This window comes from Numenius arquata, chromosome 6, assembly GCF_964106895.1.
Source record: "Numenius arquata chromosome 6, bNumArq3.hap1.1, whole genome shotgun sequence".
NCBI lineage: Eukaryota > Metazoa > Chordata > Aves > Charadriiformes > Scolopacidae > Numenius > Numenius arquata.
Genome location: NC_133581.1, coordinates 50252463 through 50276218, shown reverse-complemented (window position 1 = coordinate 50276218; position 23756 = coordinate 50252463). Strand labels below are relative to the sequence as shown.

Below are 23756 nucleotides of genomic sequence, written 5' to 3'. Positions count from 1 at the left end.
TAATGTTTATATAAGAAGGAAAGATAATATATTGAAAGCTGGTATTGTAGTTGGTTTTGTTTGATGCCTTTTCTTTTAAAAGCTTAATTTAAAACCTTGTGGAACCAATGTGACATCAGCACAATATAAAATTCAGTATGTCAATTCATTATTACTCTCATATAGGTAAAGAATAGCATGTCTGATAACTTCAAGTGAGAAACTGAAGTTGACAGTCTTAGAAATAGAAGAAATTTATTTTGCACCTGTAGCTCATTACTCAAAGTAGTCTCCAGTTAAACATTTTCCTAATGTGAATTTGTGGAGTTTTGCTGGTTTTTGATCAGTCATACAGTAACTTAATTTTTTCATAATCAAGTCATGATACTTAAATCGGTAGCCCTTCAAAACACTGAATTCTACTCAATCTTCCTCAGTTACACTCTTCGTTATTCTACCATTCTGTGAACCGCTGGGGGCAAATTGTTACTTGTGTATTATTCCTACCTACTAAAAAATTGTTATTAATTTAATTTTTAGTATTAATAAAGTAGATATATACAGAACCTTCTGGTTCATATTTTCAAAGTTTTTATCCTGTGTACAAATGCATTTTTAACGGTGTACAAAAGCTAAAGTAAAATGCCTATTTATTCTTACTGTTCACTCACAAAAGTAATGTTTATTTCATATGAGATAAGATACAAAAATGTAATGTGGCATGATTCATCTGGAAGTGTTTTGCATTAGTATATCATTCTCTTTAAAAACATTTGCACAAACTTTTGCTCCTGCCTGTGATGAAGCCATTCTTTGTTGCTCTTGGAAAGCCTTTAAACTCATTTTGGGTTTTATATTCCTTTGCATTAGGGTGTAGTTTTCTAAACAACTCTGAACTGAACGTGATGCTTTTAGGAGGCAACATTTGGGGAGAAGCTTGGAATGACCATCTCCTTTACTGTCAGCAGAGCGTTAACACACGTTCATTAATAGTAGTAGCATTGCTGCTTATATGGCAGATCCCTTCCTGTCACAGGTTCCAGGAATCCTTTTCACAGTGTCCTCTAAGGCTTTCGATTCAATCACTGAAGAGTGGGACAAAGCTTTGGGCCTGAGTTGGGGAAAAAGAGCAGTTTTTCACTTTGTTGACATGACTGAAGCACACACAGGTTAAAGGAATTTTCCTGAAGTCACACAGGAAATCTTTGGCAAAGCTGGGGACCTCCCGAGTATCAAGCCTGGTCTTGAGTAAGCCTATACTTAAGGGTTCAATGGTATAAATATGCCACCAGCTGAACTCTAACAGCAGTTATTCCCAAGAAGGGGAGGCAGCTTTTGCTTGCACAGCAGTGTTGTTTTTTCTCTGAAAAATTGTAAAATGAAATGTTTGATGGTTTTAGAAGGCATATTTCTAGAATAAAGTCTTTCCACTGCTATTAGTAATTAACTGGTATGTGCAGCTACCCAGGTTAAGCGTCTGGAGAGAATACAGAATGCCAGTGCTTACAAGGACAGTATTTAAAAATAAACTAAAGGCATCTCCTGATTTATGTTTATTTTTTTCATTGTAGTATCAATATCAGTGAATATAAGATTAGTAAATAGTTCTAAATTCACTTCTGATTTCTTTTGTGTTTTAGATTTATACATTTGAAAATAGTACAGAAAGCCTTTTGCCAGCTTTTAAATACAGTCAAATAAACGCGTCAACACTAAATAAGTAAATAAATAAATTTGAAAACTAGTAAACTGGAATCAAGTCTATAAAGCACTTAAGATTGTTGGGACTAAACATTGTTTTTAAAGGCTGTTTTGAATTTTTACATATCTTCTTCCTTAAGTTCTCATAGGATACGAAGGTTATTTTCAGTTACATTTTCTTTATACTAAGCAGTTTCCTTAGGAGCATGATGCTTCTGAAGCACAAACCATCCAGTGAAACTGAATAATTAAAAGAGGGCCTGCTTTCACATTGTGCTAATAAAATACTTTGGTGTTTAAAGACTTTTAGAGTTAATCATATCAGAATGGGTAAGTAACTACAAATCTATCGGTTTGTAGTTGCTGGTTGGATCATTTTCAAAATTATCAGCATCATCGATGTTTTCCCTATAAAAGTTCTCTCTCTCTCCCTGCCAAGTGGCTCACTGAGCTGACAGGTTTTTTTGTTTGTTTTTATTCTTCATTTCTCTAGCCTCCAAAACTCTTATAAATAGTATGCTACGAGACCCTTCTCAGATTCCAGATGGAGTTCTAGCAAATCAAGTCTATCAGGTATTAATCACAGTTGTCTTTTTTTCTTCTTTTTGTGGCAATGCTGTTATCTGCCTAGCAGAGTAAAAGATTTTAAACCTCATTTAATTACTGGCATAGTAAACTATCAGTGAGGTCAGGGTGCACCATAAATGGCAATGCAATATTTGTGAGGGGAGCATTTCACTTTTTAATAGCTTGCTTTTATAGTGAATAAAAGCATTCCGTTTTTGTTTTCTGTGATTAAATCTGAACAGCATCTGATAGCCTTTTTTGAAGAAAAGTAATTACTGGTTTTAAGATACTGTTTAACTATAATGGTTTTGTAGTTGCTCATCACTATACTACTTCTCTTGTTTGTCTGCAGTGTACTGTGAATGACTGTTGTTATGGACCACTGGTGGACTGCATCAAACAGTATCCTTTCCCATAAAATTTTAGGTGCACAATTGACGAGCTTAGACTGTGTGGAAGAGATGTGTCTAGCTTTAACCTGACATAAAGTTCTGCTTCACAAAACATGTTTCATACTCCTCTGTTTTACATTCAATCAGCTAGAGGGTCACTGCAGAGCTTTCTCGTATACTGTTTAACAAAAATCAGATGGACCATGGGAAGTTGTCAGCTTGGTGGCTACATGTTCATATGCCTGATTGAACCTCTTTGGTTTTGATTAGTTGAAATGCATGTCTGGTTTTCTATTAAGACTAGTTGACCATGCTTTGGGCAGCGGAGTTGGCCTAGATGATCTCTGGAGATACTTCCAATCTCAACTATTCTGTGATTAAATTAATAAATAGCATGGATAGTGTTCAACATTATAGCATTGCTTTGTTATAAATATGAGTTTTAGTTTGAATATTTTCAAGTGCAATTCAGGTGTGATTGACTGTGTATTCCAGACTAACATTATAATATGTTAGGAATGATCCCTGCAACCCCAAATCTGTTTTAATAAAATCCCAAATGAGTAGTTTTCTGTTTCAGTGTGCTATCAAAGAAAGAATTTCAAAATCATGGCTGCTATCACTGAACAGGCCAGCAAGGCAATTCCCTCCCAAACCCCAGAGAATCCTTGCATAAATCTGTGCGTGCAGTTTGGGGGAAGATCTTAGTTTCACTGTGCAGTTGCAGGATAGGAAAGCTACAGTGATGTTTAGTTACGCATGAAAAAGACCACTTTTTGTAGGTTGATACATGTGGTGGTCACCTCTTGAAAAGGCGTTCTTTCCACTAGAAATACTGCAAACCAGGACACTGGTGTCTACTACAGTTTTAGCCCTGCTCCTATTAAATTTAACAGCAGCATGATAGAGTTCTTATTGTATTTTGTGGTTTTAATCACAATTTTAAGTATTCATTCTTCAACGTTAAACACAGCTCTCTGGAAGTGGATTAATCTAATAAGTTACACTTTTTTAAAGGTTGTCGATCACTGATTCTTATATCCAGAATTTTAAGATTAATGTTTTGTTGATGAACAATCTGGCTATAGTCTTTTGAAAGTGTCATGTTTAAAAGTAATACTAACACATATGTAGAATTATGAATAGCTTTTAACAATAACTTGCAGTCCAAAAAGGTCTTTTCTGTCCTCCTCAGATTCTGGTTCAAGTGAAGTTATTGAATACACAGTGACATCAATGAGAATAATGAGGAGTTTTTCAATTCCGTTTGGTGCAGAAAAGTTTAATACTAAGCTGTGCGAGTGCATTATCTGCAAGTATGTTGCTGAATTAGATGTTAATTTTGAGGTGCATAAAATAGTTAAAAATCAATTTAAAGTTAAGGTTTTAAAAGCATAATGTCTTTTGAAGGATTGCATATTGATTTTAAATATAACTATCTAATTGTATATGCATGGACTAAAGTATGAAGTCAACCTCTTTGTAAATGCCAAGAGGCTATTTTTCAGTAATAGTTCAGATGCTTACGGGAAACTAGGCTGCTAGATTGCATGAAGAGAAAATGGCTTGTGAGGTTATTTACAAGTTTTGCCCCATGGTCATTGCCATACATCAATAACAGGTATTATTATAGACTAAGTCTAAGTGTTTCTGCTTATGGTGCATTATAAATTCTGTTTGCAGTATTTTTCTTACATTTTTGCTTTTTCATTTGCCCCTTTTATTCTGTAACTGCTGCTAGAGTTTAACGTAATATATAGTTTCATTTCATAAAAACTGTATATATGTATATGAAATTATTCCATACGATTAGGATTTTTGCAGTTCAGCATAAATCGTTGATATAAATTAAGTATTAACTCTAATGGTAAGGTGATCTGTAGTTTAGCTATTCAGAAGTTATTCTAAACAGAATTAGGAACTTAGCTGTTTTTAATGTAAGATCCTTTATCATGACGTTCCATAAGATTGTTCTTAAAAGCTTCCAGAGTAGAACTTTGACCTCCAGGAGGATACATTTAAAATATTTGATGTGGTGACTTTTTTTACATATTGCTAAGAATAGCACATTGGATCAACAGGCCATCAGTGAAGTGAAAAGGACTTCACTATAAATATTATTTCATCCTTCTCTGACATTAGTTCATGCTTCTGAAAAATCAATTAACAGGATGTTTTGTTACAGTAAGATGTTTCAGATGAATGTAGTGCCTATCAATTTCAGAATATAAAGAAAAAAACCATTTATTTCATTCTTTGCTGAATTAGATGATACACTGGTAAGTTAAGAGCAGCTTAAAAAGTATTTAATGATATGTTTTAAGCTCACACTTTCCTTTAAATTTGGAGGGGAAATAAAGCAAAAATGGAAGTAGTACCAGTATTTATACTGAATAAATATGATCTAATGAGTCTTAATTTTGTAAAATGTGTGCTGATGATACAGTAATCTGATTTGCACAAAGTGCTAAATGCCTCTGAAAATCCCTGTAAGGAATTTCAAAACTTAGAGTTAAAATCACTGAATACTTCTGAAATGCAGGTGAACGCAAATAAATTTTATCATGAATTACTTTACCTATGATGTTTTTCTGAAGTTGGTTCTTTTCCAAAATAATCTTCCATTTCTTAACCGAAAGTTATCAGTGCTATTGGGCATGAGCATGAAGTCTTGCTGCGAGAAATGCTTTTGGAAAAAAATCTCTCTTTCATAGGTAAGAATATGTAGTAGAGACCAGCCAGTGAATCCTTAACTTCAAAGATTTCAGTGACTGTTTACTTAAGAAAAAAATAAGTCTCAACGCTCTTTGTTTTAGGTAGTAAAGGAAGAGTAAAAAATGATTGATGCTGTACATGTTATCTTTTATTGATTTAGAACTGAGCAGGAACTCAGTTACCTAATACCCTATATACACAGCACATGCACAGGCTTGCAATTAATATTTTATAGAATAAGTAGCTGAAAAAAATGCTTTAATATCTGCTGCAGTATTACTTTTGGTGTCATGAGATATTAGCCATAATCTAGGCCTTATGAGATTTAGGAGGAAGCATAAGAAATATTAGCTTCAAGACGCTTTATGTATTAAAGAACTGATAGAGGATTCACTCATTTAGCTTTCTGTGCAGTTTCTGCTGAATTTTTGCCCCCTGCCTCCCAACCAATGCAAGCACTCTTTTCACAATACCTATATTTAAAGTTATTTTAAGGATTAATTAGTTAGGAAGATATTTTAATTTTTTCTTTTAGCCTGTATTATGTTTCTCATGTATGAGTGCCATTAAAACAATGATTAGTGTTTAAAGCATCATTTCTCTCATTGTGATAATAAACTTAGCAATTACTTCTTAAATCTTGGGTTACTTACGTGATGAGACAATAACAAGGGGAAATCCTGTTTTTTGTTAATTGTTGAGTGTTGTGCTAAATTTGTGTGATCAAGGAATTTTGCTGGTTTTACCAGAAACTGTGATCTCTCCTAAAGCTAGATCCAGGTTAAGATTTTTGAAACCTTAAACAAATTTAAGAAATTAGAAACAGTATTCAGGTTTTTAAAAGACTTGCCCGTATGATTAAGAAACAGAGTTAGTATCCTCTTTTATTTTGGAGAAAAATGAAAAAAAGACAGGAATAACTATTGCATACAAACTTGCAAATTATACTATGACAATGTGAGGAGGTAGTTTTTCCTACTTGTCTATAAGAGCAGAGATACAGGTAATAGGCTTAAGCTGTAATTGCAGAGATGATGTTGAGTTAAAATACTAAACAGTTCTAGGAACAATAAGTATAAAATAAGCTTCCAGGGAAGGTTATGGAATCACCTTCAATGAAAAATTCAAGGCTAGGCTTGACACTCATCTATCAAAGCTGGTAATGAAATCAATCCTGTCACGATACAAGGGAATGGACTAGATGACTCACTAATGGATCCTCAACCCAACGATTATAATTTTATTTGGCTTGTGCAGGCCTGTGTAGTACACAAATCAGATTTAAATTTTAATGTTTCATGACCTTGGGTAAGCGTCAACTTTGTCTTTAGAAATAAACTCTAAGGAATCTGTGCTGTCAAATCAAAATATCTAGAATGGGTTAACTCATTAGAATATAAAGATATAAATGAGATAGCTTAACATATTGTTTACATTATATATATACTGAAGTATTGTTTACTCATGATTTAAGATATGTTAAGGGGTTGTATTTATTATTTCTGTGTATTTCATGTGTCTCTAAGGTTCTAGGTACGATTTTTTTTTATTAAAAAAGAAAAGTATTTCCTAAGTATCTGCAAGAAGAACCCTACCGAACCCCTCACAATAAAATCTTTCCTTTCTGAAAAATTAGTTCCAAAACTGCTTGAAGGAAACCTCAGGAAAACAGAAGAGATGACAACATTTCCTATAGGTTTGTTAGGCTATGAGTAAGATTGCATTACAGTTTTGAAGATGGCTTACGACTTAGATTGCTGTACTAGCAATTCCATTGTGTCTTAATGTGTTAAAGAAACAGAATTCTTGCAGTTTCCATGTTAGTGTACTATTCCAGTGTACTAGTCTTCAAGAATAGTAAGGTTTTTGTATCAGCTCTGTTCACCTGGACAAGAGAGGGTCTATTACAGGAGAAGAAAGCACAGTCAAAGGACACAGCGAATATAAATTGCCCCAGTATAATCTTGGAGAATGAAACAGCTTTTCAGGTCCGGGACGTAATTTTTCTGTTTCTAGAGCAGTTTGCTTTCAAAGCCTACAGATCAGCAGTAACGCCTTTGGATTCACCCAGAAATTGATTGGAAACCTATACAAACTAATGGCATTTGCATTTTATTAATCCACTGTTCATGAGAAGCACATCATACACCACACTTCTCTCTTCAGCAAAAAAACCCAGCTCTCAAGTCTTTATCACTTTGCCTGAAGATTAAAGTGATCAATGAACGCATTCTCTCAAAAGAGCTTCCCTTGCCATACTGAAATGCCAGGAAAATCTAGGTTCTATATAGGATCTTTATTTTTTTTATGTCGTTGGCATGAGTATCTTAGGAAAGCTTTTAGCTATAATGGGAAGGTACTGACCTTCGTCTGGAGTCTTACTCTCCTTTGGTTCCCACCATGATGTCCCTCAGTAGTAGCCTGGATATAAATCATGAAATCTGATCTGTTTTGTGCTGTAATCTTAAATTTGCAGTTGCTGTTGCTGCTCATTCATGCACCAACAGAAGAATGTTTGGTTTCTTTGTTATATCCAGAGGCTAGTATAAGAACAATGATGTGTTAAATGGTTATGATTGAGTGTGAAGTTACGGTAAAGATGAAGCTGCAGTTTTGTTGGAAATCTAAATTAATGGGGAATCTGTAGACAAACTGCTTCTAAGGCCTGTTTCAAATCTGAGGATGCATAAATATAACCGTCAAAGCTGCTGTGGGTTAGCTTTCAAGCAGTTGTTAAATGAGTCTCTTAATCCATGCAAGAGCTAAAAGCTCTTTTAAGGTGCAGAATGCTACCTCTGTAGCTTCTGGACTAATCTGAGACGTAACTGGTCTGAAAAGCTAGAAATTCTTTCCTCTTGGTGGGGCTTTCATTTAAAAAAAAAAAGTTCATGGGGATTGTGGAGAGTTTCTGTAATATTTTTTTTCGCAAAGTTATAAAGCTTCAAAATACTTGAAGAAAGAGCAATATATAATTATGTTCTTGCACATGATAGACAAATATCAATAATAAACTTGGTTTTTAACATATTTTCCAATGTTTATCACAGTATGAAATGTTAGGAGGAACCAAGTGAAAACATTCAGAAACAGATTTAAAACAAAAAACATGTTCTTTTTCAAGCCATGCTTTAGTATCAAGTTATTTTAAAAATAATTGGGCATCCTTGAAAAAGAGTCTGCTGAAGAATATTAAAAGTTACGCTGATGCAAAGTCCCATTCAGAGACCTGCCAAGTTGACCCATCAGGAAATGTTTTTACATCTGTCCTGGTTTTCATTGGGGTTTTTTTAGGTACATTTCCCTGAAGTTGTGATGTTAGCATTTGTTAGCTGTGAAACAAAAGACTGAACTTTCTAATGCTATTTTTTTGTTCTTAATAAAAATTTCAGCTGGGACATAACTGTTGTCTTTTCTAAGCTGTTTTAAACAATTAAGAGCAGGTTGCAGTTACAGTTGGATAAAACTGGATTATTTTTTAAATTTTATTAACATTAAGAGATTATATAGAACATTAATTCATTTTTATGTTATGGCATAAAACTCTCTATTCCTAGGTTCTGTTAAATTAGAACCTTGTTAATCTTAACATCTTTTATCCATGTACCTGACAATCTAAGTTTGAAAAAATAGCCAACAATCAAGTCTGTCTCCATATCCTAGAATCAGGTGATATAATGGAAATGTGGCATTGCAAAGACTTGTATTTACAATATAGTGTGCGTATTGCAGAAATACTCTCAAATTTCAAAAGAAATACTACAGCTATCAAAAAGAATAAAGAGATATTGCAGTTTATACTTAAGTGAATGTACAACTTTGTAAAATGACTCCTGTCCCACTTCCAATATGCGTTCACTATATAAGAAAAATATTTCAAACTTATATTCTTCAATGAGAAAGAGGCAGAAAGTTTGCTTTAGGCACTTTTAAAATATTTTGATTTCTAAGAGTGTATGTTTTTCTTATCATTAAAATGTTACTTGGACTCAAACTGCTGACCTTTCAGGATATGCACAAAGTATTCTAAAACTGAGTTCTGAACATTGGCCATGAAACTACTGTCCTAACCTGATAAATGGATTGGAAATAAGCTACCCAACAGTGAGAATGGACCATTAATTTTAATCAAAGGTGATGTAGAAAGGCGAATGGGATGCATGACAATGTCAACAGCCCAGTAGGTGTTAAGGGGCTACACAGCCTTACTTGTTACTAGGTAGTGCCATTAGTTGAGCTTGGGTGAAGACAGAAAGCCATGCCTGGAATTGAATGACCAGGTCACTCCAAATTCTAATGGAGAAATGGTGTTTCAGAAATACCAATGTAATGGTATCAGAAATCAAGGACAATAGTTTAGAAAATATTAAGGGCTTGCTTGGGCTTGCCTTTTTTTTTTTTTTTTTTTTTTTTTTTGTTGAAAGAAGCATCTTTTGTCTTTTGTGGCTTTACCTTGCTCACTCATTATTGTTTCTTGAAATACTCAGCTCTAATATTTGTAAGCAGTAGAGTTTTATAGTTGATGTTAACAGAATTTCTAAATCTTTGTATGTTCTGAAATTGGATACATTCTATAGAATGCAGGATGCAAGAGAAACTAAAACTGTGGCTTCTCTCTCCTTGAATAAATTTCCAGAAGAGAAGGATTTTCTTTTTCTTTTTTTTTAACAACTTTATGCTAACATTAAAATAAAACCAAGAAGGCAGGTACAGTATATCTACATTTGTGGTGGTGGTGGTAGGATTAATCTTAACAGCTTCCTAATGTGAGGAGACTCTTCTTTCAATCAGCAAATATACCTCTTTATTTTGAATATTTGGGGGCTATAAAATACTGTATGACAGCTTGAATTAATGATGTTTATAATGAAGACATAAAAATGCAAGGATGACAAAGAAGCATTTTTATATCCATGCTTCAGGTTTTCTACAAAGGTTCATTTAATCTGACATAGCATTGCATGCATAAGAAAGATATGTATGACTGCATTAGTAATTCTTGCACTTTTATTTAAAATAAAATTAATTATACTGCTGTCTACTTAATAGAATAGTTTTATAAACAATAGTTCTTATTCTCTATGTATAGCTGAAGATCAACTTCGTGCAAAGGGTTATGACAAAACACCAGACTTTATTTTAGAGGTGCCAGTAGGTAAGTCTTTTAAAAGAATTTTTATTATTTTATTTTGTGTAGGAGTGTTCAGGCTAAAATATTATGGCTGCTTAAGTGGAATATATTATAGGATACTACAAATCAGTCTTTTTTTTCAGGAGTTATCCAATAATTTTAAGAACTTGTAGTTTGGGTCAGAGATGTTTGATCATAAGTAGTATTACCCACTGTTTCCTCTTTGATCTTTGCATGTTTCTGTCTCTTTATCACAAAAAGAAAACCAAGCAACAATAAGAACAATCAAATCCTTACTCGCTCTAACCTGCTCTGCCCACTGTCTTTATGAACTGAACTCTGAAATACCTATAATTGTCTTAAACTTCTAGACCCAATCAGATCAAACTGTCTTAAGCGTATTACCATTACACTTGTAAATCATTACATAAGGGTCTGTCATTGTGCAGTTATTCTTTTGCCATCGCTTTGCCTCTAAATACAACTCTGCAGTTCTCTATTGTTTTTTAAAAGCCTGCATAGCAAGAAGTAAGAAAGAATAAAAGTAGGTGTAGAGGTCATGTCAAAGTTAATCTCCAGTTTCTGATCCTGAGGTCCTGTAAGAAGGTAATCAGATGACCTAGTGGCCATGGAAGAAAAAAACCCGTGTTGCCCAAGTGTAAAGGATTGTTAATCACTTTTTCTAAGTTGACTTTCATGCCAAAAGACTTTTGCTTCACCTCCATAGAACACAGCACCCATCTATGCAGATGCCTACTGTTGTGTCTGTCAGAGAAAATAAGAAGGCTGAAAGCACTGTGTGAAAGTCATATACATGACTAGTTTTTTGTTCGTCTTACTGATACCAGTTGGAATTCTTACTGAGATAACTGACTTGTGCACTGGTGTAAGGAATTGAGTGTGTACTGTAAAATGTCTCACTACTCAAGAAGTGCTTGAGACACCATCTTTCAACACAATAATCTGTTATCCAATAGATAGACAGCTATGTATATGAGAGTCTTCTGAAAAGTTTTTAAAGACTTTCCTTAGCTCAATGATGTTTGTATTCCTAATCACATTTCCTAAAAAGAAAAACGGTAGTGGTGTTAATAACAGGTTATATGTACAAAATAAAAATACCTTTGTAACCGAACCACTCCGTATTTGAAACAGTGAGATTTGGCATCCTAATGATCTGCAATTCACTCTTGTCAAGCCACACTTGGAGAGTTTTCAATTAATTTCTAGTCCTTCACTTCCATACCTCCTATTTGTGGAGGATCTCAGGAAGCTACCAAGAACTTCAGGGGGTGAGGGAACACTTGTTTTTTATGATGTTTAAACTTAGCAGGGGAGGTTGTGAAATTACAGAATCACAGAATGGCTGAGGCTGGAAGGGACCTCTGGTGGTCATCCGCTTGTCAGGGTCACGTAGAGACAAAAAAAGAAAAGCAACTGGATGGAGCTAATTTTTTTAATGCTTGAGAAGGGAAACTGGGAAACAGCCAAAACAATTCCTGAGTTTGTAATATTACCCTATTAGAAAGAAAGTTAAAAATAGCCATTAATTTGTTTGCATGGATTTATCTCTTGAAATGTGGATAGTGATAGACCATTACTTTCTTCATATTATTTCAGTCACTTGAGATTGGCAGGAAATAATTTTCTACCTGCTGTCTGATCTGAACTAATGTATGGCAGTCCTTGCGTTCTCTTCTTCATGACTCAGTACATAGCTAGGAAAGGCGAATGTTTCTTAGAAATTGCTTCTCAACTGACTACAGAGTTTATGCCTCGGCTTTTTTATCTCCTGGGGTCTAAAGGTGGTGAGGATAGGGGGAGGGTGTAGAAGTATAGGCCAACACAAATTAGTTTGGTTACTGATAACAGGGTAGTGGTGACATATAGAGCTTAGTGTGGTGATTTCATGAGTTATTTACCCAGATTTCGCAAGTAATTTTACAGTCTATGGTCAATCATGTGCTGCCATATTCTAACCTTTCTGTGCATGTGCATATTTGAAAGATATTTTTACAAATATGTAGCTCTGTTGCAAGCATGAATTATATAGTAGATTGGGGGGTAAATAGGATATTCCCAAACACATTCTTGCAGGCTGTTGAGTTTGATTTTCAGAGTTCACTTTATTTTCTGCTGTCACCCTAGCTGTTGAAGGACACATAATTCACTGGATTGAAAGCAAAGCCTCATTCGGTGATGAAAGTAGCCACCAAGCCTACTTGCAGGACCAGTTTTGGAGCTACTGGAACAGGTATATTTCTGTTATTTTTCCTTATAGATAAATAGGACTGTATTTTAAAAGAAGTTACTGGAAGAAACACTACTGACTTTTGTATTAAGCCATGTGAACAAAATACATGTTACTAATCTGGCATTTTGAATGTCATCAATTAGTATGTCAAACTGAATGATGAAATATTTGTGAAAAATTCATATCATAATTGTTAACACGCAGCAGATATATATGGGGATTTTACAATGATGCTGGACGACAGAATTAAGTTACTTCGGTACAGAAGTTATATACCAATTTTTTTAGTACCTGAGTTCAAAGGAAGATTTTGCTGTAACATTTTGTAACACCTGCAAGGTGCCAAATTTTTTATAAACTTCACAAACCAAGTGGAGTTTGTGTGTAAAGAACTGTATTGCTTGTTGTCATTGTATCTAGGACAGTATTGTTTCACTGGGGTTTTTAATAAAGTAATTTTTTTTAATGTTATCTACGTTTTAAACAGTAATAACAGTTGTCTTCAAGCTAAAAAAATGTAGTAAGTATTTGCAGGAACATAAGGAGGGAAATGAGTTATGCCAGACAGTGGGGTTTTTTAACATGTTGATGGTGTTGGTAGAAAGATCTTTTCTTTTAAAGATAGTTAAAATAGTTCTGCTTTATTCTTATAAAGGTTGTTATTGTATATAATTATATATCTTTCCATGGTACTAGAAGCCTCCTTACTGGAAGGCACCTAAAAAAGGTGCTTTATCTTCAGTTCCATTTTTTAATGTGGTGGAACCCTAAGCAAGGCAAGGTAGTGAGTAAGTGAGATAAATGAAAGTTTTAATAAATGATTTTTAAAAGCAAAAATTTAAAATTTCTGCTCAGTATTCAAAAGAGATCATCAATGAAATTGAGGCATAGCGGAGAAAATGGCACAAAAATGTGAACATGCAACAAATAGACAACATGTGCCAACATCAGAGGCTAGTCTGGTGACCGTTAGTATTTGAACTGAAGATGAGAAATGCCAAGGTGAAAATAGCTAACCTTAGGTTGAGAAATACCTTAAAAGTGGATTCTATAGGAGGCAGCAGAGAAAGGGAGACCAAATCTTGAGCATAACATCATCAGAGTTCAGAATTATGCTCTGCAGCAACATTCTTGATTGACGTGAGAAGGACCTGCTCTTACTTGACAATCCCAGAAAGCAGTGACTTGTAAAAATTGAATCGATGTAATGGGAATCTCAGGAAGACTGTCAGCTGTTGGATGAAGATACTATACTACAGGAAATTTGTAGAAAAGAATTTATGAATCTTATAACCAGAATACAAGACTTTGAGAGAAATTTGAGTATATACAATATCTAGGCAAATGGTGAGAATGGCAGGAAAGATACTGATGCAAACGGTGCTGGACTTGCACAACAGTGTAAATAAGAGGAGATGGAGCAGCTCAGGCTGGGAGGAGGGCATTAGATGTACTGGCTGGAATATTTTCTGAGGAGAAAGGATGAGTTTGAAGGGATCCGTGATGGTATCAGAGAAAAGCAGCTCCAAGAAGTGAATTTTAAATAGATAACATGAGCATAAAGATACTAAGTTGAGATGAGGTGAAAGTTGAATAGGCAAGTAGGATGAAGGCACTGATCCATTTTGTTTGCAGTAGAATTGCCATTGCAAAGTTGAAGTTTTAGTTTCTGCCTTTTTTGTGCTGAAGTAAATGACTATCCATGTTCTGGTTTGAGCTATAAAATGTGTAAAACATTTGAGAGCAGTGTACCATTTGAATCTGAAATTTCCAAAACAAACTTTTTTTATGCATTTAGCAGGAAACCAAGATACAGCTATCTTCATTTTAATTTTGTCATGTATTAATTAATATTGCAACTTCAAAAATGGAATAACATCTCTCACTGAGCTGTTAGTTTTTACCTTTAATGTTGCAAAAGCTAGTCTGAATTGATATGTGGATCAGTAAGACTATTTTGGAAGTAGCTTCAAGATTTTGCCAAATCTTCTGTTATAGCTGTTTGTATTGAAAACAACTGCAAAAATTGTTGATTCTTAAATATAGTGACTTTACATTCATATAGAGGAAACTAGAAATCTCCTTAGTGAGATTTGTTACTTCCCAAATCCAGAATTTAGTGATAAGTTAACTATGGAAATTAGGGAGATTTCTGTGGGGTTTTCTGAAGAACAAATCCTGTTAGTTTTAATTTTGGTACTGCTTGGCCAAACTAACAGTATCACATCATCTTCTGAAATGAATTTTGAGTTACTGCAGCTTCTTCTCATATGACAGTTGGGTTAATGAACACTTGTTAACACATTAGGTTGCATTTAAACAGTTAACTTTGATCGCTCTCTGAAACTATTTATATGAAAGGACACAGGTGTAGCTGCACAAACTGTGAATCAATTTTGTAAGATTTAATCAGCCTATGTAAGGATCTCTCAAGTGAGAACCAGTTTCCCAGTCAATTCACTGCACCTGTGTGTCTCCTTTCCTCTTGAAGGAGGAATCCATTTGGAGAAGAAGCATCAGATATATCATGACACTCGGCTAATAGTTTAGGGTTTTGTAAACCTCATCTGTTGGTTGAACTTAAAGCTGAAAGGAAATTGGAGAGAAAACCTGTAACATCACCTCTTAGATGTGGATAGAAATACACGTCTAGAAACTTCGAAAGGAATGAAGGTGAGAGGTTTTAGACCTTTTCCTTTCAGCTTTTTTATTGTTTCTCTGAAAAGTAGGAGAGAGACTGGAAAAGTTCCCGCATCTGTCACAGATAGAAGTTTAATTCTGCACACAATCTGACTGAAAGCTTTGAACATAGCTGTGGTTTGTTTGCTGTTATGTGTATATTTCATTAAAACCTGTACTCTGTGCTAACTAAATCTGTGAGTGTCTTAAATTGGTCTGTACTGACAGGAAAGAAATGGCACTTTCTCATTTAACAGAACAGCTCCCTAGATGCAGTCAACCATGTCTGTTCACCTCAGTGCAAAAGAACACCTTTTTATTACTCTGAGTTCTGCAGGGACAGCTTAGCAAGGTTTTTTATGGCTCATACATCAATGGTATTGTTAAGCAATTTTCAGTTGCAGTGCTGCACTGCAACCTCATCTTCAAATTAAGCTTCACATTAAAAATGTACAAAGTGTACCTTGTCAGTGGGTTTGCACAGTTGTAATTTAAGATGCTGTTTAGATATTGAGAATTTTCAATAATAAAGAAACAGAAAAAGGCAAGTTTGGTCTTGCATATTCCCAGACTGATTTTGCAGAGTGATGATTTTAAAAAAAAAGCTATTTTATATACTGAACAAACTTAGTATAAAATGATTCATGTACTTGCAGAATCCCTTCCCTCAATACGTTTGTTCCTTCAAAGTGGTGACATCCACTGAGCAGGCTATAGCTTTCACTGCCAAACAAAAAAAGGTAAACAAGACAACTGGATGTACAAAATATAATTGCTTTGTGCATGTGTAGTAGATGCCACACTCTCTGTTGTTCACTGGCCTACATTGATGTATTTCTTGTAACCATGAGGATAAAAACTTGAATAGTCAGTGTGACCAAAGGTAATTTGGAGAGCATGAGCAGGAAGTAACACAGATTGCAGTTTAAAACAGGATCTGAGAGCATGCTGTAAATTATTTTAGGGTTTGTTTTTTTTCCCAGAGTGTCTAATTTTATAATTTTTTCTAATGTAAGTTAAAAATTAGTGTCCTGGCTGTAAAAGTCTATTAGTCAGGGCTGATAGAAAGGACTCCTGTTTTCTAAGAGGCATATAGAGATCAGCAATACACGGTTCAAATAGTAATTAGTGGGTGCACTGTCAGTGACTTGCTGTAAGAAGGTATAAACTCAAATACAGTAATTTACATTTTCTATCATCTGCAAGCCTGGCTAAGGCATATGTACATCCTGGAATGTAATTTCTAGAGAGTCCCAGGAGAAAGCTTGACGCCATTATTAGCTAAAGAAACTTTACTGTATGTGAGGAAGACCGTAGGAAAATGTCACATTTGACACTGATATTAAACTGAAGGTAATTTCACATAGTGAAAGAGAAGCACTTCATCTTCTCTTTGAATAAGAATGGTAAGTCATCCCTGTACTAAATTCCTTCCCCATCTGCTTGTGTTCTAAATGTTGTTAGTCCAGTGTTTCTGCTTTTTTTGAAAGAATAAATAGATGCAAGTTTCCCATCAGTAATTTTAAAATAGTAACCTCAGTTTTTGGGAGCCTAAATTAATGATTAAATGTGTTGTTGATTAATACATTATGTCTGATCTTGAGAATTCCATTTATATATAACAGTTACAGTAAAAATATCAGTCCTGTAGATTACAAAAGGTATTTATTTCAGATAAATATGAACAGAAACAATGCAAAGGTTTGTATTTCAGTCACAAACACAGCCGATGTGTTCTTTGGGTTTTGTGAGAAGAGTATTCTGTTCAAATTCATTTGCAGCTGACTATAAGGATGAATTATATGTGAGCCAAGGCTGAAACAGAACATCAGAACAATATACGATTTTTTTTTTTCTGTTCAACTGTTTAAAATGGTTTGTCGTGTTACTATGAAGACTGTTTAAGTAATAATTGTTGTCTGATTGTAGGTGCTTGGGGAAGAGGGAGTTATGCTGTGGGTTTATGGATGTCTGTTCTATAACAAGATCAATACTCTCCAGTTGCAAATGGTTTAAAAAGTTGTACTGGTGAGTTGAAAGCCAGTGGTATAACAACTTGACTTGGAGGAAACCTTGGGAGTTGCATTTGTCAAGTGGCTAGGAAAACTGTTCATGCATACCCAGTATCCAAAGCTTCATTGGCAGCCCAAACATAAAGAACTGAAAGGTCATTCTTCTTCTTGCAGTATGATGGTTTGTTGACATATTTTGACACACTGGTACAATGCTGAAAGGTTTTGACCTTACTGCAACACTGAGGGACTTAGGGTTTGTTTAGCTATCTAATGCTTGTAGATTTTCACACATGCTGGGTTTTGCTCTGCTCCCTCCTGGCTACACTTGAATTAGTAAATTAATCTTAGGCAAAAATGGATGTAGACAGAAGAGAGACTTCATGATTATTTTTTCCGCTTAGGATTATATATAGATAAGTTTCTTCAAAAATAATTCACTTTTTAAAAATTTGCCATACCAAGTTGCTAACCTTAGTAGCACTGACTAAAATATGTTTCTTTATAGACAAGAAGAGAATCAAAAGCAGTGAAGGGTGCCATTTTCTGCTAGTTTACTGATTCAGTAATTTAATTTTTGAAGATGATAAAATTCTGTGTTCTCCTGCGAGATAAAGTGAGATACATGCGTGCACTCATACACGTGCATACACACACACATACACACACACATACACACACAGGCATACCTCTGCGCTTCACAAATGTTCTAGCTACATTTAGCTTATTGCCAACAGCATTTGACATAAATTATGGTTATCTTTATTTAATGACACATGAACAGTATAAAAGTCAACATGTAGTTTATGAAAAATAAAATAAAAAAAAAAATTACTTTAGCTCTAAAGTAATGTTTTTAGATTTTACCAGTCAACCCCTCTTTAACAGTGTGATTGAATAACAAAGCATGAAGACATTTTCCACTGAGACCATGGCTTATGCCTGGCATTGCTATAATGTTATTGTTTCACTGAGCATTGTAGGTTGTTTTGTTTTGTATCAAAACTAATTTTTGCCAAAGCAAAAGAAAAACAGACCATACTATATTCATATTAGCATTTATACTTGAATGACTGATATTAATTAAGTATAAATTTTTATGCGTTGTTCTCCTCAGATAATGTATTTAATATGGACATGAAACTCGGATTTTCATTATAAATTAATTCTACTACTTAAGCCTCTTTCACTGCTCGGTTGTTACATTCTGAACTTAAAAAGTGGTAAATGAAGCACTACATAGCTTTGTTTAAATTATTTTTCCTTATATTTTTCTGTACTGTCTTAAATATTATCATGTCACAAGAGACTTCTGTAGTGCAGATAGAGCATTTTCAGCTTCCATCCACATTACTGCAAGGCTTCAGCTCCAATTTTCCTGGTATTTCTCATTCAGATTAGACAAGCATCTAAGTTTATGTACGATAAGAGCTGACAGCATAGATCCCGCTATGCTTGCCAAAGGCCTGGTTGCAGACACTCCACTATGTCAAAGAATGTCAACCCCCCACAGACCTTACCTTTCAGAATTCCTTGTAATTTTTAATTGACATTTACATCTGACATTTTCAATGTATTTCTTAGTGTTGAGTCTTTATCTACCTAGTAATAGTTAAAACCAAACCAAAGCAGAAAGAATCCCTTCCTGTAAACTATGATATCATATATTTTTTATTTAACAAGGTCAAGTTGCTGGGCTGAAACTCAAGAATGACCAACTCCCCCTTCCTTCATGTAACTCTATATTTGCTAGTCTAATCCATTTCAAATGACAATTGAGGAGGCTGGTAGGAGTATAAAGCGAAATTTAACTCTTAATACTAAGGAACAAAGCATAAGTATATTATTATTATTATGCATCATCTAGAGAAAGGATACAGAGATTTCAAGGAAATTTTAAGAATACTAATAGAGCTTTTCCTTTGAGTTGGGTACTTGAATATTGAAAGTGGTACCTTCATACCTTTATTAATGCAACATATACATGTAAACAACATAACATTGCAAATGAAGTGAAGCTGGCAAGTATGTAATTTAGCTGCATGTTGCAGTGTGTTGTGCTTCCTTGCCTTCAGAAATCTCAAGTTTTCATTTGGCTTAAAATACTAAAGGCCTAATGAATTAGTATGAGCATAATTATCCATCTATTAGAAGTTAGAATGAAGGACTACAGTTGATCACAAATGTCACAAAGCAAAGAAGTAGAAGAAGCATTTTGTCACAAATAATACTGATTTTCTTCTAATTAGTTAATTTACATTTTACAAATTAAGGGCAAGATTCAGACAGAAGATAATCTAGTAGCATATCATAGCTTTACTGACCTGTATTTGTATATGCCAAATTTAAGTTAATTAGAAATGTAGATGCTGTTTGTTTTATCTGTCAAAAAGCTCATCTTAAAAAAAAATCTAGACACACTTTTTCCCCCAACATTTATCATCTAAATAATAGTCTTGCCAAGATGGCAGCCTCATAATAAACTCTTTTCAGTGGAGTGATGGGTAATGAAGCTTGCTTGTGAAGGCAGCGAAAAATGTTGTCTAGCCAAATGTGTGAATATGATGGCTAGAGAATCAGTGGACTTTCTCAGTCATCAATCTTTTTAGTAGCCTCTTATACATCTGAATATTTTGATAGATGATCTAATAATTGAGTTATCTATCTTTCTAACTATCAGAGTTGCATAAAAATTATTCTCACATGCTATTGAATATTATATATATTGGGCATCCAGTAAATTTTTCAAAAAGGGTCCAAGAGGTGGAGGAATTTAGTTGTGTCTTAAGCAGCCTTTAATGTATTAAATGATAAACTACTATATATACAATATGAAACTATTTGTACTAATATAGAAAAAAAGTAAATAATGTCAATAGCAGGTTACAGATAGGACTCAGGAAATAAAGCATGTAAAAACATGAGGCATGAGGCTAGTGCACAATCTAAGAGAAATTTGAGGTATAAAATGAGTAGATTCAGTAGTCTGTGGCTGGTTAATAGACAGCAGTCACATTTACACACAGTTGCACAAATTCCTTGTGTCTAGGAAATCTTGGCTTAGGCAAAAAGGAATATAGCATCACTGTGGACTCCCAAGTTACCGTTCAGCCTCTGTGAGAGCGGTTTCTCTTGATTAAAGATGAGATGAAAAAGTATGTATTGAAACTGTCTACATTTTGTTTATTCTGGGTGGTTGTACAATACAGATTTGTGTTGCCAGAGTACAAGAATCTGCTTAATCTGGTTAATTTCAAGGAGTTGGATATTATCAACATTGGACAAGTACTTTGTGAAAGTGTTACTGGGCCTCATTGGACCTGCACGTGGATCTACAGATTTAACAAAGTTTTGACTGTCTCACTGACAGCGATTGTGACTCTTAGGCTTAGTAAGTGGAGTTCTTGATGTTTAAGAGTTCTTGTTAAACATCTATAAGTAGTTTGATGCATTTTGGGGACACAATAAGCAGGGCACTGAAATAAGATAGCTTAAGTATCAAAAATATAAAAGCTTGCAATAAAAATTTAGTTTTGAAGTTCCACACTTGTCTGCCAATATTGCATCCCACATAAACAGCCTTCATTTTAGTTTTCAGTTGTGTTTACATTGATTTTATGCAATTTTAAATTACATAAGTGTAATTGCACGTGAGCATAATTTAAACCTAGAACTAAGGCAGCAGGAGACAAATAAAAAAAAAAAAAAGGTTAAATGAGTCTCTCTCATTACTTGGGGAGTTTTAATATAAGAAAGCTAAAATTGCTCTGAATATATAAATTCATAAGCAGTTAACTGGAATTGATTAAAGCCAATGTTTGATTTTCTTCACTATATTTGGCTCCTTCTGACCTTAAGTAAATTGGCAGTTATTCTAGTTAGTATTTGTAGCACGTCTGCTTGAGAACATACCAAGCTCTTATGCATACACAGTGTTATACAAACGTATGTATATATTTGTGTGTTTAATTTTAGAATGTTTATATCTTAATTTAGGAAGGAGATCTTCATTTCCCTCTCCTAATCAAAATAGCAAGCATCTGTGTTCCTTCTGGTTTGTCATTTGATTAGCATGCTCTCATCCATCACTAGTCTGTGATATGAACATCAAGAAATCATGTCCTTTTGTTTTAAATGATAAATATGCCTTTGTCATGAATACTTACAGACATTCCATGATTTACATCTGAATTGTCAAAGTGTAACTGCACAGCTTCTCTGATGTGTGACATTATTAGTGAAATAAAGAACTTTTTAATTTTTCATGGATAGATGTTAAATATTGACATTACAAGGCTGGTTTAGCTGTGATGCTGAAAAAATTAGTCCTTCAACCACTGTTTTTCTAAGATGTGTTGTTTATCAACAAGAGACAATCAACTGCACGAGAGCCTCTGCGGACATTCCTATTTGGATGGTCCAAGGCTGTCTCTTCAGGTTTCATTATTTAGGTCTGATGTCTAGTTAGTTCTTATCAAAACTAATCCCATCTGAAGTACCAGGCTTCCAGTGGTCACACAACCAACATGAAAATTTCTTCAGTCTGACTAATATTATTGAAGACAGTATCTCTTTAAACTTGAGCTTTGTTTCAGTGTCTATATCAATTACATCTTGTAAATGCATTTCAGTGAATGTTTCGCTGCTTGTTTCAACAGATGAAATACATCTGAATTGAATTATATTGTGCACATTTTTAAATTAAAAAATGGTGAAAATGCAGGTGTTTAGATTAAAGCTTTACTACCATTCTTACTACATCTTGATGCTACTAAGGCAGAAAGAACTACTGTATTGCTGGCTTCTCATTGTTGGAGTAGTACAGTAAGTGAAAATGTTTTTGAAGATGGACATCTAGATGGGGTTTTATCATCTACTTTATCAGCTATATGTAGCAAAAATTGAGTGTCATGCAAATATTTAATTTAATTTTTTTTTCTTGCTACAGAAAGCAAGTTTTCCTTGAAATCCTTGGGTTCGCTTATGCATGATAAAACATTATTTCCTGTATTTCTTTTCTGCTGTTGCATGTTGTGTTGTGATTTTATCATGGTTAAATTCATTTCATGTTCTAAGTGCTATAATGCTGAAATTGAATCTTTGAAATTTATAATTTTGAGATACTGCAGTTTATAATCTTTGAAATTTACAAAATAGTTCAGAGACAAATTTAGCGAGGGATCCCACAAAATGATTTAAGGGCCCATCATCATGATCAGCTTATAATTGCAGTATTTTGTAATATGATTTGGAATGCACTATTTACTTGATTTTAAAATATTGAAAATTATACATATTTCAGGCTCTCTGTAGAAGAGTAATTTAGAAAGTATATTCTCATTTATTTGTTTGAAAAGGAAAAATAGCTTGCACCCTTTGCAACGCAGCCCAATACTTTAAGTGAGATTTTCTGGCATGCAAAGGATACATGTGAGGTTTTAAGACACAGAAGCTGTAACCCAACTTGAAGAAGACAATGATGGCAGTGAGCTTCTGTCCAGAGTTAATCAGCTGCAGAATTTGTAAACTGCGTATGTGTCAAAGTTGAAAATGTTAGCACTCTGATAGAAGCTTGAAAAGGTTAGACCTGATAAAAGCCATCAGCAGTTAAAGAAAGTGATTTATGGGAATGTAATGACACAAAATGCCTCATTTATCACTCATATATAGATAGGTTAAGGTGTCTGTGTCATACTTTAAAAACTTGACCACTTAGAATTGTCAAAATAGGTACTTAATTGCCCATCATACATTTCAGTTCAAATTTCCTCTGCTTGAATTTTGGTGATTTTACTGTTTTGCTTTTCATATGGTTCTTTTTAAAGTCATTCATATTTCATATTTATTTCATATTTGTTTGAAATGATATGCTCAGTGCTCTGTTAGAACTTTTATTAGGTAAGCTGTTGATTTGAGTGATATCTAAATCTTTTGTTGATTGACGATTTTGTTCAGCCTAACTGTAAGGAAAATAACTGCCTTTTTTTGTTTTATACCGCTAATTCTCATCAAGACTTTACAGCTTTCTAATTCAATCCTTACATTGCCTTTCAAAGCTCAAATACAAGATTTAAAAGTGAGATCCATCAATTGTTTTCCAGTTCCAGTCACTTAAGTGGCTCCATACAAATCTTTTATCTGCATACAAATTAAATTTAATCCAAAACTACCAGTACTGTTAAATGATCCTAAAACAGAATAAAAATATTAGGGAAAATGCACTTTAGTGTGTTATCCTTTTACTGGTTTGATTTGAGGATAGCAAGTCCCGTAGATTTGAGACTGACTACTTTTGTTTTTTAACTGTCCATAGTTTCATCATAATGCTG

The 23756-nt window shown here is 34.1% G+C and overlaps 1 protein-coding gene across 3 annotated transcripts in view; it reads left to right on the top strand.

Annotated features, from left to right (window-relative positions):
• CDIN1 (CDAN1 interacting nuclease 1) overlaps nucleotides 1–23756 on the top strand; it is a 131477-nt gene that overhangs the window by 48547 nt on the left and 59174 nt on the right. For 2 of the 3 annotated variants that reach the window (XM_074148869.1, XM_074148868.1), the window contains exons 6-10: nucleotides 2174–2253; nucleotides 2600–2649; nucleotides 5286–5353; nucleotides 10441–10506; nucleotides 12631–12736. In XM_074148869.1, coding sequence (XP_074004970.1) covers nucleotides 2174–2253; nucleotides 2600–2649; nucleotides 5286–5353; nucleotides 10441–10506; nucleotides 12631–12736 — 370 coding nt within the window. Of the gene's footprint in view, nucleotides 1–2173; nucleotides 2254–2599; nucleotides 2650–5285; nucleotides 5354–10440; nucleotides 10507–10931; nucleotides 10945–12625; nucleotides 12737–23756 lie in introns of all 3 variants that reach the window. The other variant, XM_074148870.1, reaches the window with a different exon arrangement.